General features: G+C 39.7%; 1 protein-coding gene across 1 annotated transcript in view; it reads left to right on the forward strand.

Annotated features, from left to right (window-relative positions):
* The window catches only part of vwa8 (von Willebrand factor A domain containing 8), a 168,359-nt gene that overhangs the window by 84,560 nt on the left and 63,480 nt on the right, over positions 1-20,319 (forward strand). Inside the window, exons 28-33 of the mRNA XM_088352924.1 lie at positions 885-1,023; positions 7,469-7,656; positions 10,657-10,776; positions 14,038-14,102; positions 14,175-14,300; positions 18,097-18,206. Coding sequence (XP_088209050.1) covers positions 885-1,023; positions 7,469-7,656; positions 10,657-10,776; positions 14,038-14,102; positions 14,175-14,300; positions 18,097-18,206 — 748 coding nt within the window. The remainder of the gene's footprint in view (positions 1-884; positions 1,024-7,468; positions 7,657-10,656; positions 10,777-14,037; positions 14,103-14,174; positions 14,301-18,096; positions 18,207-20,319) is intronic.

The following is a 20,319-nucleotide window of genomic DNA, read 5'->3' on the forward strand; positions in this document are numbered from 1 at the left end:
CACCCCCAAAAGATAGTATCTTTTTATACATCTGTAATACATAAGGCGCATTGGAATATAAGGCGCACCCCCAAAAGATAGTATATTTTTATATATGTCATACATAAAGTGCACTGGAGTATAATGCGCACCCCCAAAACAGCATCTTTATATGTATGTGTCATACATAAGCTGCACCGGAATATAAGGCGCACCCCCAAAAGATAGTATCTTGTTATAATATGTGTCATACATAAGGCGCACCAGAATATAAGGCGCATCCCCAAAAGATAGTAACTTGTTATACATCTGTAATACATAAGGCGCACTGGAATATAAGGCGCACCCCCAAAATATAGTATCTTTGTTTGCAACGAGAATTGAACCAGGGTCACTTATCACAAGACCACCCGTCATACAGATAACACAGGACAAGGAATTGGATTTTATTTCATGATCACACTATTGTGGTGCTAGAAACACTGATTTGCATAGTTCATTTTGTTCCACAAACAACACAAGGGCACTTTCTTTACAAAATAAGAACTGATGCATGAATTTCGCTAGAACTTTTTAGCGCACAATAATTCCGGTGACTTGATTACACGATTTCGGTCACCATGCCTATCGTGTTTCCAGGGACTTGCATGTAACCTCATCCCTCCCGCCTACCTACACTCATTCGCCGGATCTAGGAAGAGGGCTTCCTCGATGTGTGGACAAAGATCTGATCAAAGTCCCCTGATTTATTACACTGAAATCATTCCCAGAGGCTTGATACTTATCTTTATCATAGTTTTTTTTTAATAAAACAATAAAATCATAGGGACAATGTTCTTGCAACTGGATTTATACATTATGGCATTGAATGAGATAAAATGTTGTCGGGTTTCTCTCCCGTGCAGGGTCCGGTCTTCTTGCGTGTTCAAACCTATCCATGCAACAGGCAGGAGAGCCGCGCATTGAGTTTCAGCGAGGAAAAAGCTCACTGGCAGATCCCCATGAATGAGGTCAACATCATTTGCGATGTCACCACCAAAGATGGTAAGCTTTCTACGATTCTGTTTTTTTTCTATTTTCTGTTTCGTTGTTCAATTTGGTTCGAACCATATGATGTGGAGGGGGTAAACCAGTGTATGGTGCAGGGTCTCTCTGCTGATTACTGCTTGCATGACTCAAAATATTGACAGATTGGCTTTCCTTCTATTTGAGCTCAGTGCTCTCACTCACCTTTTGTCAGTCCGTCAACCAACCTCTGCCCCGCAAGACGTAGGTTTTGACTCGGTCCTGTCCGGTATGGTTCCCGTTTATTATATCCTGTTCAATATCGGTTTCCAGTTTTGTTCCCGTCTAGTTTGTCCTGTTTGATTTTGATTTCCTGTTTTTGATAGCAATCCTGTCTGTCCCGTCCTGTCCGGTATCGACCCCATCTGTCCGATAACTGCTCGCGCAATTGGTATCAATCTCGTCTTCCTCTGGCTTCATGTCATGCCTAACATGCTCACTTGTGTGAGAAACGTCACGCATTTGGGTCCGGTTCATGACAAAAATATTGTAGTAAATTACAAAATACATAGTAAAATTGAAAATTGACAAAATACAGGACAAAACATGGCAAATTACACAACAAAATAAGTACTGATATTGATAAATGACACAATACACCACAAAATACATGACCCAAAAAATGACAAAATATTGAAGTAAATGTGAAAATACATACTAAAATTGAAAAAAATGACAAAATATAAAACAAAATACATGAAAAAACATGTCAAATTATACAACAAAATAAATACTAAATTTGATAAATGACATAATACACGACAAAATGCATGACCCAAAAAATAACAAAATTGTCACGGTTGCCATGGCGCCCAATTGGCCCCGCCCGTGTGGCGCCAGCTGCGGCTCTTCGACAGATTGGCTTTCCTTCTATTTAAGCTCAGTGCTCTCACTCACCCTTTGTCAGTTCGTCAACGAACCTCTGCCCTCTGGGTTTTGACTCGGTCCTGTTTCCTGTTGGTATTTCTTGTCCGGTAAAATTGAAAATTGACAAAATATATGACAAAACATGGCAAATTACACAACAAAATAAGTACTGAAATTGATAAATGACACAATACACCACAAAATACATGACCCAAAAAATGACAAAATATTGAAGTAAATGTGAAAATACATACTGAATTGAAAAAAATGACAAAATATATAACAAAATACATGACAAAACATGTCAAATTACACAACAAAATAAATACTTAATAGTTTTGCAAATCTACTTTTCAAAATTCAGGCCGTGAAGACTCCAGTAGTTGGTTGCCGCAATGATTCATCCGACTTCTTCCTCGGCTATTCTTAGACATCCGCCTCGCCAAATTAAGGGACTTGACAGCGTTTCTCAGAAACAAGGATGACGAAGAGTGGGGCAGCACAGTTTTTCATCGAGTTATAGTTTTTTTTCCAAATTTTAAAAAGAAAACTTGAAAAAAGCCCCCGTCTCATTTAAGTTATTTCTGTTGCTGTATTTTACGGACTATAAGTTTTTTCATAGTTTGGTGTGACTTATACTCCAGTGCAACTTTTTGGAGAAATTGTTAACCCATGATTAGGTCATTTCACATGTTATTTTCACACTAAACTGTCACAGTCTTGTTCCACGGACCGACTGAGGAGATCATATCTTCCTCATGCCATGAGGCTCTTTAACTCCACCCATGGGAGGAAAAGCCCACATGAAACCCCACCCCCACATTTGCATATTACCCATTTTTTTATGACAGTGTGTATTTTCTGTAGCACTATTTAAATACTCTATACCAACATGATCGATTTGGTATTTCTGTATTCTATTTCTTTTATTTTATTATTTTATTTTTCAACACAAGGATACTGCTGGAAGTGGGGATTTCCCTTCAGGGATAAATAAAGTATCTATCTATCTATCAAGACATCTAGACATCTATTTATCCAGACATCTATTTATCTATCTATCTCTCTGTCTCTCTCTCTCTCTTTCCCTATCCATCTCTCTCTCTCTATCTATCTCTCTCTTTCTATCTATCTCTATCTCTCTTTCTATCTATCTATCTATCTATCTATCTATCTATCTATCTATCTAGACATCTAGACATCTATCTAGACATCTATCTATCTCTCTCTTTCTATCTCTCTCTCTCTTTCTATCTATCTCTCTTTCTATCTCTCTCTTTCTATCTATCTATCTATCTATCTATCTATCTATCTATCTCTTTCTTTCTCTCTCTCTCTCTCTCTCTTTCTCTCTCTCTCTCTCTCTCTCTCCCTATCTATCTATCTATCTATCTATCTATCTATCTATCTAGACATCTATCTATCTATCTCTCTTTCTCTCTCTTTCTCTCTCTCTCTCTCTCTCTCTCTCTCTCTCTCTATCTATCTATCTATCTATCTAGACATCTATCTAGACATCTATCTATCTATCTCTTTCTATCTCTCTCTCTTTCTATCTCTCTCTCTTTCTATCTCTCTCTCTTTCTATCTATCTATCTATCTATCTATCTATCTATCTATCTATCTATCTATCTATCTATCTATCTATTCTCTCAGCCTATTTTGACATCCAACACGAGCCCAGTTGTAAGGGCATCCTGATTTTTTTTTAAAAACGCTGGAAAATCTTGGCCACTGTACTGCAGTTCAACTTCATAGTGTTGGCAGTCATCTTTTAGCCTTGGCCAGCCTTTTATAGTGCCACAATTCACTTTTTACGTTCATTGCCATGGTTTGCCATTTTAGGAGTTTCAGTGACCGGTATAACAGAGTGTACTACAAATTGAACCCACCTGCTTCCTATTCATACCTGAGAAGTAGTTAGAGTAAAATCACGACATTTTTTTTTGGTGAGAATCCAACATGGCGGCGCATGGATACATGCTTGCGGCTCGTCCAGCTAATCTTCTATTTATTGCCGTTCTCTTGTCTTTTTTGCTTTCACTTTTGGACACATGTGTGGCCAAAAACACTTACAGTAGGGACGAACTTATTCGGTTGGGTGGGCGTCTAAATTTCGACTTTTCGGGCACTTTTTATAACGCCTATGATATACCGAGCGAACTTCAAAGAGACCCGGCATCCTTGTGGACAGCTATTCCTCTTAATAAACGACGGCGGCGGCCCCGTAAAGAAAGGAAACAGAAACGTGGTTGCCGTGCAGGTACATGTGTGAAGCGTGTGAAGTCCAAGCAGCAAGATGGACGCGAGGATGTAACTAATTCCACCATTCATTCCTCGCCGGACAACCGACGCTTTAAACTCAGCGCTCACGAACGGCCACAACGCCGGGAGCTTTTGAAGATCTCGACAAAGACTACAAAGAGTTCAGCTAAGTCAAATGATTCAGCAAAACTGAAATTTGGTCTGTTAAATATTAGATCGCTTGCTCCAAAAGCTTTACTTGTTGATAACATTATTCGTGATTATAAACTTAACTGTATGGGTCTTTGTGAAACGTGGTTACGCCCGGATGAGCACTTAGCGCTAAATTATGCCTCTCCCCCAGACTACGAGAGTAGTCATATAGCACGCACGCTGAAAAGAGGTGGTGGTGTTGCGCTAATCTCTGAAAAATCGCTCAAATTTAATACACGTACCTCTAATAATTACAAAACGTTTGAGGCTCTTGTGATGCGGTCCCCTCAATTGTCAATTGATGTAATAACTATCTATCGTGCACCTGGGCCATACACAACTTTCTTAGACGAATTTGCTGAACTTTTGTCTGAACTAGTAACCTATGCAGACAAAATTATAATTATGGGAGACTTTAACATTCATATGAACTCCCCACACAGTTCACTTACTATTGCGTTTAGTTCTCTAATTGATGCATTTGGTTTTACTCAACTGGTTGACTTGCCAACCCATAAAAATGGGAACACGCTAGACTTGATTCTGACTCGAGGAGTTTTAACCTCAAACATTATGGTGCTACCGTGTACTACTGTTATCTCTGATCATTATTTAGTGACATTTGAGGTGCTAACTAAATGTAGAGTTAATAAAGATGAGGGATTTAGCGGACGCAATATAAGCACTGGCACAGTTTCTGAGCTCTTTGAACTCCTTCCTGGAGCAGTTGCGTCCTTTCCTAAATACAATGGCTCGATTGACTCACTCATGAATGAGTTCAATACCACCCTGACTAGTGTGCTGGATTCAATAGCGCCCATAAAACTAAAATCACGTCCTAAAAGACGCACACCTTGGTTTACTGATGAAACTAGAACCCTTAAAAAAGAATGCAGGAAATGGGAGAGAAAATGGCGCGCTACCAAGCTTGAGGTTTTCCATCAAACCTGGTGTGACAGCTTGTTAAAGTATAAAGCGGCCCTTGCCTCTGCAAAATCGGCCTACCTTTCGAAGGTGATTGCGTCTCAAAAGAACAACCCCAAAGCCCTTTTTGACACTGTAGCATCGCTTACAAGGCAACAGCCTATCGCAGACAGTTCGACACACTCTGCTCAGGAGTTAATGGTCTTCTTCACTAAGAAGATTCAATGCATACAGGAAGAAATTGCAAAAGATATTGTTAGTACCACACGTATTAAAGGACTGAAATTTACAGATGCACGACAGGGTGGCTGCCCTGGGAAAATGGCCGGTTTTAGTGAACTGTCACTTGATGATCTCAAACAAGTGGTGAATGCGGCCAAACCGACAACTTGCCAGTTCGACCCGCTCCCAGGTTCACTTATTAAAAGTCTTTTTAGCGTCCTTGGGCCTTCAGTTCTAAATATTATAAATACATCACTCTCCTCAGGTGTAGTTCCAGCAGCTTTTAAGTCCGCCGTTATTAAACCCACACTGAAACGACCCAACCTTGATCCAGAAATATTAAGTAATTACAGACCTGTGTCAAACCTACCTTTCCTCTCTAAAGTACTCGAAAGAGTAGTGGCACAGCAGCTGAATGCTTTCATATCCGAGAATAACCTTTTTGAATCCATGCAATCAGGATTCAGGGCTAACCACTCTACTGAGACAGCTCTGATCAAGGTAACAAATGATCTCCTAATGTCAATGGATTCTGGCGCTTCATCACTTTTGCTGCTGCTGGATCTTAGTGCTGCTTTTGACACAGTGCGCCACAATATCCTACTAGAACGGTTGGAAAAATGGATTGGTCTCTCAGGAGCTGTCCTCTCGTGGTTCAAATCCTACCTCTCAGATAGGACGCACTGTGTTAAATATGGTGAAACGACATCTGAGCCCTTTAATGTTACCTGCGGTGTTCCGCAGGGTTCAGTGCTCGGCCCCCTACTTTTCAACATTTACATGCTTCCATTAGGTGATATTATTCGCAAGTACAATATCAGCTTCCATTGCTATGCAGACGACACTCAACTATATCTTCCGTTGGAGGAATCTTCCACACTAAACTGTGGAAATTTGGAGGCCTGTCTCACTGAGATAAAAGAGTGGATGTCACTCAATTTCTTGCGTCTTAACTCTGAAAAGACCGAAATGTTAGTCATTGGTCCTTCTAAATGCCGGGACTTATTCTCAAAAACTGCTGTGAACATTGACAAATGTCACATCACACAGAGTGACTCAGTTAAAAATTTAGGTGTCATATTTGACCCTGATCTATCCTTTGAGATGCATGTAAAGCAAATTACTAGAACTGCCTTCTTCCATCTTCGCAACATTGCTAAAATCCGTTCAATACTGTCTCAGTCTGATGCGGAAACAATAATTCATGCATTTGTTACCTCCCGTCTCGATTACTGCAATGCACTACTCTCCGGTCTCCCGAAGTCCAGAATCAAGTCTCTTCAGCTAGTACAAAATGCCGCAGCGAGGCTCTTAACCAGGACAAAAAAGTACGATCACATAACACCGATTTTGGCTAACCTGCATTGGCTCCCAGTTAGCCAAAGATGTGACTTCAAAGTTCTCTTAGTATTGTACAAAATCATACATGGACTTGCTCCCTCTTATCTTTCAGATCTGATCTGCCACTATGTCCCGGTCCGAAGCCTACGATCTGAGAGTGCTGGTCTTCTGATGATCCCGAGAGCAAAAAAGTCTTCTGCTGGTTCGAGAGCGTTCTCCATCCGGGCACCGGTGCTGTGGAATGCTCTTCCCCCTGAGATTCGATCTGCAACCTCAGTGGAAATGTTTAAATCTAAACTTAAAACTCACTTCTACTCCATTGCATATGAATAACCTACTCCTCTTGTCGGTTGAAAATAGTTTGTGTAATATAGTGTAACAATCTGTGAAGCCCTTTGAGACTCTTCGTGATTTAGGGCTATACAAATAAAAATGACTTGAAAAATGACTTGACATGGTATTTTGGAGGGAAAATGACAAACAGTGCTTTGTTTGGACTTATAGGGATGTAGTGTCTTTGGGGGTGTACTCACTTTCATATTCCGGGAAATACGGTATGTAATCCCACAAGAGCCCATGGAAACTGTTTGACCCACTCTTGTTTACATTTCAGACACAATATACGTGGCCACATGCAACCCGGTGACGCTTTACTCCATGAAGGAGCGCGGTGACACGGTTCAATGCGTGGAACTTTATGATGTTTTTCCCCGGACCATCAGCGGTGTCTGGCAGCCATTTGTCACCGTGGCCCCGTTGGGAAATCCTTTGGACGGGCAAGTTGTGCTGCACGAGCAACAGGTTAGCTCCCCGTCTTGACCACCACCCATTAAAGATCGCACGCCCGCGAAAACCTAGCTTTGATCGGTTATGAATGGGAAAAATCTATTAGGGCTGCAACAACGAATCGATGAAATTGATGATTAAAAGCATTGGTAACTAATTGCATCATCGATTCATTTCCGAGCCACTAAAGACTTGAAATCAATATTGTGAAGATGAGGATTGTAGTTCCACTTTCATCCAGCAAAAGGCGCTTCAGACAGTTTATTAAAAATATCTTACATTTTGTTACATTACAACATGTCAATCACGGGTTTTTGTAAATCCAATTCGTAAAGTTTTAAAATCCAATCATTAAGGCCATGTTTACTTTTCACATGACAAAACAGAACGTGTATTTTTGTGTACACTGTATTACATATTTATTTTTTATAATATATATAAATAGTTTTACCTCCAAACAGAAGAGCAGCTTCAGCGACAGACTGCTGTCACAGTCTTGTTCCACAGACCAACTGAGGTGATCATTTCTTCCTTGAACTCCACCCGTGGGAGTAAAAGGCCACATGAAACCCCACCCCCACATTTGCATATTAGCCTATTTTTATTACAGTGTGTATTTTATGTAGCACTATTTAAATACTCTATATCAACATGGTCTGGTCTGGGTATTTCTGTATTCTATTTCTTTTATTCTATTATTTTATTTTTCAACACAAGGATACTGCTATCTATCTATCTAGACATCTCTCTATCTATCTATCTATCTATCTATCTATCTATCTATCTATCTATCTATCTATCTATCTATCTATCTATCTATCTATCTATCTATCTATCTATCTATCTATCTATCTATCTATCTATCTAGACATCTATCTATCTAGACATCTATCTATCTAGACATCTATCTATCTATCTATCTATCTATCTATCTATCTATCTATCTATCTATCTATCTATCTATCTATCTATCTATCTATCTATCTATCTATCTATCTATCTATCTATCTATCTAGACATCTATCTATCTAGACATCTAGACATCTAGACATCTAGACATCTATCTATCTAGACATCTATCTATCTAGACATCTATCTATCTATCTATTTAGACATCTATCTATCTATCTATCTATCTAGACATCTATCTAGACATCTATCTAGACATCTATCTATCTATCTATCTATCTATCTATCTATCTATCTATCTATCTATCTATCTATCTATCTATCTATCTATCTATCTATCTATCTATCTATCTATCTATCTATCTATCTATCTATCTATCTATCTATCTATCTATCTAGACATCTAGACATCTAGACATCTAGACATCTATCTATCTAGACATCTATCTATCTATCTATTTAGACATCTATCTATCTATCTATCTATCTAGACATCTATCTAGACATCTATCTAGACATCTATCTATCTATCTATCTATCTATCTATCTATCTATCTATCTATCTATCTAATCTATCTATCTATCTATCTATCTATCTATCTATCTATCTATCTATCTATCTATCTATCTATCTATCTATCTATCTATCTATCTATCTATCTATCTATCTATCTATCTATCTATCTATCTATCTATCTATCTATCTATCTATCTATCTATCTATCTATCTATCTATCTATCTATCTATCTATCTATCTAGACATCTAGACATCTAGACATCTAGACATCTATCTATCTAGACATCTATCTATCTAGATATCTATCTAGACATCTATCTAGACATCTATCTAGACATCTATCTAGACATCTATCTATCTATCTATCTATCTATCTATCTATCTATCTATCTATCTATCTATCTATCTATCTAGACATCTATCTAGACATCTATCTATCTAGACATCTATCTATCTAGACATCTATCTATCTATCTATCTATCTATCTATCTATCTATCTATCTATCTATCTATCTATCTATCTATCTAGTCATTTATCTATCTATCTATCTATCTAGACATCTATCTAGAAATCTATCTATCTATCTAGACATCTATCAAGACATCTATCTAGACATCTATCTAGAAATCTATCTATCTCTATCTAGACATCTATCAAGACATCTATCTAGACATCTATCTAGAAATCTATCTATCTCTATCTATCTATTGTATATTTACATTATTGTGGCTGGTGGGTACCACACACTTGTGTTAGGTATTTAGTCGTCACGCTGGCTTTCTTCTTTTCATTCTTCACTTAACTCCTGTAATGTAGACATGAAAAATCTGCTGTCATATAATAAAACAATGGTATTTTGTCTTATGCTTTCTTTAAACGCAGTTAAATGAAATAAAAGAGAGACAAATCTAATGAAAATAATAGTACATCAATTTGAAGATGGAATTGAGATGGGCTCCCTCACCCCCGCGACCCTACTGAGGATAAGCCTTGCAGATAATGGATGGATTACTTGATTTAATAGATGTTAACATTTTCAAATGTGATATTAAAGGTAAGATCGGGCCTTAAAAGTCCTGCTTGACCAGACCTGGGCTTGTGGGTACCGAACCCAACCATTTAACTTGATTTGGGGTACCAAACCTGGACCAAACCAAACCCGAAATGTAACATTCTATTTGTGAGGACACGGGAGGAGGTGGAGGTGATTTGCCACCTCTGAGCATACCTTCAAACATGGTTTTGAGTTTGCAAGCTGCACTGTGCCCGAAGGGGATAGAATCCACTAAAAGCCAAGACTGAATAAACATATAGGTCTTCTATATTTCTGTGTTTGCTGAGGTTACATTCACTGACAAAGAAAAAGAAACAAAGAACGACGATGGGTGGATTCCAAAAAATACCATACAAATCTAGCGAGAGAAACCCAGCCCAAACCTGAACGTAATGTTTGACATTTTGGGTCAAGCTAGGGCTTTAGATCTCTAGTCTTCACGTATGCACATTTAAATAGGTATCAAAAATTTTTGATTTTTCACGTTGTGGATCGACAGTTAATTTTTATGTTCTGCGATCTTTTCCATCAGAGTAACACGATACTCCACGTAGATATGACTACAGGTGCTGTGCGAAGGCTGATGTTGTCACCTGACGGCGAGCAAACCCCCAACAGAGCTTCTAATTGGTGGAGCAACAAAGAACCACAGGTCAGGACCAAGCCTCAAACTTTTTAGTGTGTCTGTATTGCATTATTGGAAATGATTTGAATGCAACACAAACTTTTTCTTCTTTTTCCCTGTTTTTTTTTCTATTTTTTTTTATTCCTTTAAAAAATCTCATTGTGTTTATTTTTTCCTAGCTGTTACTTTTTTCTTTTTGTTCTCTATTTACTTGTTTTCCTTTGTTTCTTTCTTTTCTTTTTCTGGGTTTTTTCTGAATTTTTCCTTCTTTTTCTCTTCCTTTTGTTTCTTTTTTCTCAGCTTTTCACTAACTTTTTCATTTTGGTATTTTTTGTTCTATTCCCCCCCCCCTTCCTTTAAGTCATTTTGTGCACAATTTTACATAATATTTGGTCATGTTGGGATTAAAGAAGCAAAAACAACCCGAAGAGCCGTTTGGGACCCGAAAAGAGCCGGTTCTTTTTAGTGAGCCGTGCCGAAGAAGCCGGTTCTCGAAAAACTCTACTGACTTTACTCAACTTCGTTCTACTTCGACTCGACTTCAAAATACCGCATTTAGGACACAACGTCGGGGGAACCCGTGTATTTTGACCTTCATGCACTGTAACTTTGACTTAATTCGCTTCTTAATTAGCAATTTCGAGCCCTGATTTTTGTGCGCTGGCTAGATTTTCTTGTGCGCTGAGAATGGGCGAGCACGCGCGCAGCTTAGAGGGAACATTGGTCGGCAACCTATGACACACGTGCCAGCAGTGGCACGCGAGGGGTTAACCAGTGGCACGCGAGCGCATGGCAAAATAATAATGATTACACTTTAAAAAAGCGCATTTTTACCTGAAATCTAGACATTTTCAGTTGCACACCGTGTTATTTAGAGGCTTTGTTAGGCTTTACATGGGTTTTGTTTCAGTGTGTGTTTGCGCGGCGTCTGGCAGAGGAGAGATCCGTGTTTTAACCCAGCCGACGAAACGCGCGCGCGATGAATGAACGAATCATGACGGCTCCTCGAGCGAAAACATCGCGTTATTTCCAGCCAGCGCGGACAGATGCCCGGGGCTTTGTGCAAAAAATGACTGTGCTGTTTTGTGCATTATGCCCCGAGAGCGTTGCGTATCAAGTGTTAAACGTCATTACGAGACGAAACATGAACCTGAATTCAAGGCGGAGACGTTAAATCGCGCTGTGTCCAGGTACGGCAAACAAACACAGACCCTGAAAACCTTTGTCACTGCTAAAAACACCACCACTGAAGCAAACTATCACGTTGCTCACTGCATAGCAAAGCACAGAAAACCATTTACTGATGGCGAATATTTTAAAGAAACGTGAGTGCGCGCATGCCTTCTGCTTTGCTGCTGTTATTTCAACTTTTGATATCTTCTGCAACAAGATATCATTGGTGAATGGTATGGTAGCTGTCCATAGCACTTGTTGTTTGATTGTAGTTCATCGTTAATGAAGAATGGTAGATTCCTGTTAATTCTTGGCAAAAAGTTGAAGTCATGGATGACCAGGGTTAGGTAGGGTTACTTTAACTGGATTACTTTCAATGACTTTTGGATGACTCCAATACCAAATATGCTCATAAAAGACAAAAGAAACTAAATATGAATACAATTATGACTCACAACACGTGGTAAACTTTCTCTCCTGGCTTTGATCTCTTTAATCTCCGACAAAACTAACATCAAATGCGACAGAAACAAAATGAAAATCAATCCAAACAGCTTGTCAACATCTCTTTTGCTGTTCCATGTTCCAGGGGTGACTCTAGCCACCTACCACTAGGGGGATATGGCTGTGGTATATATAATAATAATAATAATAATAATAATAATTTCCTTTGTATTGTCATTCTTTGTAACAATGTACACAGAACGAAATGTCGATACACCTGACCCGTTGTAGCGAGTCGGTGCAGCCGCAGCCAGAGGGCGCCGCCATTATACCAATTAGGTATGTCTCGGTCGAGGCGCGAACCAGCGACCTCCCAGTCTCAAAGCGGGCACACTACCATCTAGGCTACATATATATATATATATATATATATATATATATATATATATATATATATATATATATATATATATATACCGTATTTTCCGCACTATAAGGCGCACCTAAAAGCCTTTATTTTTTTTAAAGCTGACCATGCGCCTTATAATACAGTGCGCCTTATATATGGATCAATATTGAGTCCCAACTAAGGCAAGCAGCCGCCGACTCGATTTTCCCGCCGAACGCCAAGTAGTCCGCGGTGTATGCTGGGATTTATATACCGGCGTTTCATTTCCTAACCAATGTGGCAATCATCATTTGAATCAGTCACTATTGGCCTAAAGTTATTCGGAGGTAAAGGGGGCGGATCCTTTTTCTCATTTACAGGCTCGCATAGGCTAAAGGGGCGAAACAAAGCCTGCAATTGGCCGAAAAAGATGAATGCGAATCACACTTTGGGTTGCACTACGGCATAGAGAAAAAATGTTTTACTATTCTGTATTTGTAAATATTTGACTCTCCTGGATTTACTACACTCACGGTTGTAAGAAGACCATGGTTACGTATCATTATTGAATGTGACGGCTGCAAGAGAACTTAGGTGAGCTACGCGGCTTTATATTTTCCCGGTATCTTGTTTTAGAACGATCTTGATGTTTCTGTGATGAGTCTATTTTGAAACTCAATTCACTTCAAAGTGTTTATTGTCATATGCACAGATAAGAACCCCGTTTCCCTGCACAATCAAATTCTTACTTTTCTGTCCACACGGTTGCCAGCAAAAAATAAAATGGAAACTAAGAAATGTTTGGCATTTCTTGAATCCCAAGACTTTAACCTTCCGAATGATATTTGGAACAATGCATTTGAGTGATCAGTGACATCGTACAGACACTGTTTCCGTACATGTCTGAGACACGTATTTGCTTCTTTGCAAGCTTTGGGAATGTTAAGGGGGTAATAAGTTGGACTGAATCATCCGACTGTTTTGTCGACGTTCCCATTGTAGCGCCTTATAATCCGGTGCGTCTTATGTATGTCAAAAATAGGACCAAAAACTATTTTTTGGGGGTGCGCCCTATAACCTGGTGCGCCTTATAGTGCAGAAAATACGGTATTCGGACTGGTGTAAAATGACAGCTCTGTTGGATATGAAAAAAGTGTGAATCATTAATCTTGGGGTGGCACACTGATTTACAAGAAATTTTGAAAGTGGCACTCCACACCAAAAAGTTTTCTGACCCCTGTTCTAGAATGTCTTCCGGTTTTAATAATACTGTTTTTTTAAAGGGAGAGTATAAAATGTGCCGCGACTTTTCTCACAAGAACTGGCTGCTCTTCCATAAGGAAGATGGGTGAGATAACATTCTTGGCATATTGTAATCCATTAGACTGAATTTAATTTTAGATACTGTTTGTCACCACAGCAACCAGCTGGAGGTCCTGGATGTGCTGGAGGGCCAGGTCCACACCATATCTCTGCCCATCAACCTCAAATCTGTCTTTTTGGTGGCGGAAGATCGTTGGCTACTGGTGGAGAGCAACACTAACAAGTATGTGACTACTTTTTAATTTTCAGACTTTTTTTGTTTGCGGTAAGCCACATCCAAAGATGTCCCACATTACACTATTATTATTACAAAAAAAGCCATTTGACTGCATAGGATTTCATTTCTTAAACCTATAGCGTTTTAATCTTCGTTTAGGATAAAATACTATTAGGCTTTGTGAGTTCCAAATGGCAATTACCGCAAATTCCGGACTATAGAGCGCACCTGATTATAAGCCGCACCCACCACTTTTTAAGTGATTTGATACTTTTGTTCTTACACAATGCGCACTCATGTATAAGTCACGGGCACCCGCAGTAAAGCTTGCGACACAGTCACATGTTTAACCCAGGCTGCCCCGCCTGGGCTGCAAATTCCACAATTTTGACTCTGTAGATAGTACACAAATCCAGAATCACGGTTGAAATCACCAATAGAAAATGATACTCGTAATTAAGGTATGATGGAGACTTGTACAGTCGGGGTCCCGTTGAAAGTAATCCAAGAAACAAAATGTATATTTCCAAAGTTAAGGGTGGGAAAAATATATATATACATTATTGTCCGCTGCGACAACAGACAGATCTACCGGTAACTCAGCTTTACCACATTTCCCATCAGCCCGCGTTTGCTCCGCCCCTTAAATATACACTTGCAAATACATATTATACATGGTTACACATATTTACGAAGAAAGACGGTACACCGAGAGAGTTTTCAAAGCTTTAATAATAATAATATAACTTTCATCCCAAACCGTGCCTTTGAAAGGTACCAACACGCTAGTAGGATCACGCTCGCGATGAATCAATCGTATCTGTGAAAAAAAAAGCCTCCCGTTAATGTGAAATTCACAGTAAATCGTCTTCAACTTCCTTCTCATAACTATCGCCATCAAGGGCGTCTTCCTCAGTATCGGAGCGTACCTTAACTTTACAGAAAATATATGCTATATGCCTGGCGCACATATTCTATTGGTCTTAATCTTACCTTTTAAACTCCTGCTACTGGTCTTAATCTTACCTTTTAAACCCGTACGCCGCTGGCGGCCATTAGAAAAATTCCATGGATTAGCCGCTTCACTGAATAAGCCGCAGTGCTGAACATTTGGGGAAAAAAGTCTCGGCTCATAGTCCGGAATTTACGGTACTTCAAATTACCCAGAAGGGGATGCCAGAGGTCGACTCAAAATCAGTACCATACTTAGTGAAGGATTTTATACATTTTACTATAAAGAATTCTAGACGATTAAATACAAGTTACATTTATCGAGTGCAATGAAGATTTTCACCGGGTAGGCTGAAGTTCAATGACAGGTCACGCTGATCCGAATGCGGAAGGTTTTGGCTGGGGAATAGTGATAACAGGACTCTGACGGGGGGACGGCAGGTGATGTTTGGAGAACAAGGCCCTGATGATGTAGAAACGCTCTCCTGTTTTGAGTTTCTCCAGACATCGAGGGGGTGGACCTGGCACGCCTATGGGAGGAGCCGGCACACCAGCTTGCGGAAAAACGTGGGCAGAGGAAGAAAGCTAGTAGAATGAGAGAGGAGGCTTGACGGGGACTCAAGCGACACTAATTCGGCCATATTGGATGGAATTCACTTAGCCAAATTATTTAAGAAATTAGATCTTCCCTCATGTAAAAATGCCGATCTCTTGTCCATATTTTCCCATCAAGAAAGGAGCGCGCATTGTTAGGAGAATGCAGGTTGTGTTCGGTTAATGGAGTCAGATAACTTATTCGAACATTTTAATAATTAAATTCCTAACATTAGTTTTCAAGGAATAGATACATTTTAATTTATTTATTCACGTATTCATTTTTTCGCAGTTCATGAATTTTGACAAAGGATTACGTATCCGAAACAAAAAAACACATTGGTTGTTTTGAAGCACAACTTAATATTTTCAAAATAAAGTCAATCAAAACAGTTCAACAAGATGGAATTAGGAAAGAGATGGGTTTTTCGACGTGAATATATTGTTGTGAAAATAGCTAATGAAAAATGAGTAGAGCTTTTCTGTGGTGTGTTCAAAACCTTTGACCCCAGCACCCAATCGGCAGTTCTCGAATGAGAGAGGGGGAGTGTATTCGCTTCGGCCGCCCACTAATGCTCTCGTTTTTGAGAGAGATAGGGACATCGTTGCTTCGGGGTTTTTTTATTTAGCCAAATCAAATAGTTGAACAAATCAGGTCAATGCCTGTGTCAATTTTGCAATCGTGTGCAGGAGAGCTGACCGGGGGCTTCCGGGTTGCCCACCTTTATGCCATATGGGATGAACTCTCCACGCCCCACAATCAAGCCTCTGGCTGATTGGTCCGCGCCGTGTTGATGCAATTTTCCCAATCGCCCTTTGAAGCTTGGGAGAAGGGTGATAAGTCATCGCCCTCCGGACAGAATGGGGCACGACACACAGATTCTAGCCCCCCCCACCCCCCCTCACCCCCAGGAAGTGATAAATCATTGTTATCCGCTCAGAATGGAAGGAAAGGCACATTCCAAGGCAAAGTGTGGTTCACGACAAACCTTCTCTCATAGTTTGCCCTCAAGGCTGAAGTCAGATTTTAGAACAAGTATATTTGACTTTACGTAAGATAAAACAGTGTATACAATAGTATATAACTTCACTATCTAGGGATGTTATGTTCCTGGACCTGAAACGTTGTTTAGATAACCACTTAACCACTTGTACACGACTAGTGTTCATTTTTTTAAGCTGCCCAACATCAATGTAGAGACGGGTGTGGTCTGTGGTGTAGGTATGATAATAGTCCCAGAAGATGGGTGTCTTAGGGGACAAAGGAAGAGTCTTTCTAAGTCCTTCTTGACAGTGTCTGTAGCTGGTGTTTTCGTAGAGAGACCATCAGCACCCTAAAAACCATTCGATGGACCTTGATCACAGCCAGGTGTCACATCATCTCACCCATAAAGATATTTAGATATAAAAATAGTGTTGTATCAGTGTTGTATCAGTTCTACCTACTGTAAATTCCGGACTATAGAGCGCACCTGATTATAAGCCCCACCCACCACATTTTAAGAGGAAAACCGATTTTGTACATACACAAGCCGCACCTGTATATAAGCCGCATGCGCCCACTTTGAACATGTAACACAAACACAAAATGAACCCAAACCCGACTTCAAGTCCCGCGATTGAAACTAAATGTCCTTCATTAAGGTCCACAGTCCAAAAATCACAGCCGGCGAAATGAACGGAAAATGATATTGGTACTTAAGGTTTGATGCAGACCTGCAGAGTCCGGGTCCCGTTGAAAGTAATCCAAGGAAAAAAGTGTATATTTCCAAAGGTAAGGGTGGGAAAAATATATCAGATAAAGACATTTACTCACGCAACTCCTTTTTCTTTTACCCCCTCTTCTTTCCTTGTCTGTCCCTCACCTTTAGCGGTCCCCACTTCAACTCGGCACCCCGCGTTTGTTCCGCCCCTCCTTTTTCGTTCATCCGTGCAAAACATATCAGAATAAGTGTCTCAAATAAATACAAATAAATACATTTCAAAAATATACAGGTGCAAATACATATTATACATGGGTTACACATATTTACAAAGAAAGACGGTACACCGAGAGAGTTTTCAAAGCTTTAATAGTATAGCTCTGACAGGGCAGTTAATGGTAGCAACACTCGAGCGCTGCTAGCGGCCGTTAGAAAAATAACATAAATTAGCCATCACTGAATAAGCCGCAGGGTTGAAAGTTAGGGAAAAAAGTAGCGGCTTATAGTCCGGAATTTACGGTAATTTAATATGTGTCTACTTCTGCAAACAACAGGAAGTTTCTGCTGACAAAGCCCATGCACATGGGGGCAGAGGACCAAGGCGTGTGTCAGCTGCACAGCATCAGCGAGGATAGCGTCAGCTCGGGACACGGGGTTGTTAACGGTAAGTGTGCTTTCTGTGTAATTTTAAACCCATCACTGTCATTAAATTGAATAAAGGTAAGTAGACTTGTATGTCTATCAGGGTTGGGTAGGGTTACTTTAACTGGATTACTTTCAATGACTTTTGGATGACTCCAATACCAAATATGCTAATACAAGACAAAAGAAACTAAAAAAGGAATAAAATGAAATGATGTTGGATTTATTTTCATTTTGTTTCTGTCGCATTTGATGTTAGTTTTGCCGGAGATCAAAGAGATCAAAGCCAGGAGAGAAAGCTTATCACGTGTTGTGAGTCATCATTTGATTCAGATTTAGTTTCTTTTGTCTTTTATTAGCATATTTGGTATTGGAGTCATCCAAAAGTAAGTGAAAGTAATCCAGTTAAAGTAACCCTACCCAACCCCTGGTTTTGTCGGAGATCAAAGAGATCAAAGCCAGGAGAGAAAGCTTACCACGTGTTGTGAGTCATCATTTTATTCCTATTTAGTTTCTTTTGTCTTTTATGAGCATATTTGGTATTGGAGTCATCGAAAAGTCATTGAAAGTAATCAAGTTAAAGTAACCCTACCCAACCCTGGCTTTGCCGGAGATCCAAGAGATCAAAGCCAGGAGAGAAAACTTACCACGTGTTGTGAGTCATCATTTTATTCCTATTTAGTTTCTTTTGTCTTTTATGAGCATATTTGGTATTGGAGTCATCGAAAAGTCATTGAAAGTAATCAAGTTAAAGTAACCCTACCCAACCCTGGCTTTGCCGGAGATCCAAGAGATCAAAGCCAGGAGAGAAAACTTACCACGTGTTGTGAGTCATCATTTTATTCCTATTTAGTTTCTTTTGTCTTTTATTAGCATATTTGGTATTGGAGTAATCCAAAAGTCATTGAAAGTAATCCAGTTAAAGTAACCCTACCCAACTCTGGTTTTGCCGAAGATCAAAGAGATCAAAGCCAGGAGAGAAAGCTTACCTTGTGTTGTGAGTCATCATTGTATTCATATTAACTTTTTTTTGTCTTTTATTAACATATTTGATATTGGAGTCATCCAAAAGTCATTGAAAGTAATCCAGTTAAAGTAACCCTACCCAACTCTGGTTTTGCCGAAGATCAAAGAGATCAAAGCCAGGAGAGAAAGCTTACCTTGTGTTGTGAGTCATCATTTGATTCCTATTTAGTTTCTTTTGTCTTTTATTAGCATATTTGGTATTGGAGTAATCCAAAAGTCATTGAAAGTAATCAAGTTAAAGTAACCCTACCCAACCCTGATGTCTATCTACGATGCACTTTGCATTTTCAGACATGGTGTCAGGGCTATTCACAATAACAGTTGTCAAGACAGACTATTAGTCTGAAACTCATGAGAAAAAGTTACTGGCCATGAGGGTAGACAACTCTGAAAAGTTGCCTGCCCAGCCATTAAAGTTGCCTGCCCCTTTTTCACAACCTGAAACGCAATTTTTTTTTATTATTATTTTTTTTTCTTGAAAAAGTTGTCAGCCACCCGGGCAGAGACGTTGTGTAAAGTGTACGCCCGACGGGCAGATATTATTTCAAACACCGCTATTAGACAAAAAAACAAAATTTCCAACAATGTGTACAGATTCAGAAGCTTGCTAGTCGCTAGACTGGGAGGTTGTGGTTCAAGCCTCGGCCGAGTCATACCTAAGACTCGCTCTCTCTTTCTCTCTTCCTCTCTTTCTCTCTCTCTCTCTCCCTCTTCCTCTCTCTCCCTCTCACTCTCTCTCCCTCTCTCTCTCTCTCTCTCTCTCTCCCTCTTTCCTTCTCTCTCCCTTTCTCTTTCTCTCTCTCTCTTTCTCTCTCTCTTTTTGTCCCTCACTTTCTCTGTCTCTCTCTGACTCTCTCTCTCTTTATCTCTCTCTTTCTCTCTCTGTGTCTCTCTCTCTCTCTCTTTCCTTCTCTCTCTCTCTCTTTCCTTCTCTCTCTCTCTCTCTCTCTCTCTTTCTCTCTCTCTCTCTCTCTTCCTCTCTCTCTTTTTCTCTCCCTTTCTCTCTCTCTCTTTCCTTCTCTCTCCCTCTCCTTTTCTCTCCCTCTCTCTCTCCCTCCCTCTCTCTCTCTCTCTCCCGCTTTCCTTCTCTCTCTCCCTTTCTCTTTCTC

The sequence above is a fragment of the Urocampus carinirostris genome, chromosome 14, assembly GCF_059441175.1.
Source record: "Urocampus carinirostris isolate Australia breed hairy pipefish chromosome 14, RoL_Ucar_1.0, whole genome shotgun sequence".
Classification (NCBI taxonomy): Eukaryota; Metazoa; Chordata; class Actinopteri; order Syngnathiformes; family Syngnathidae; genus Urocampus; species Urocampus carinirostris.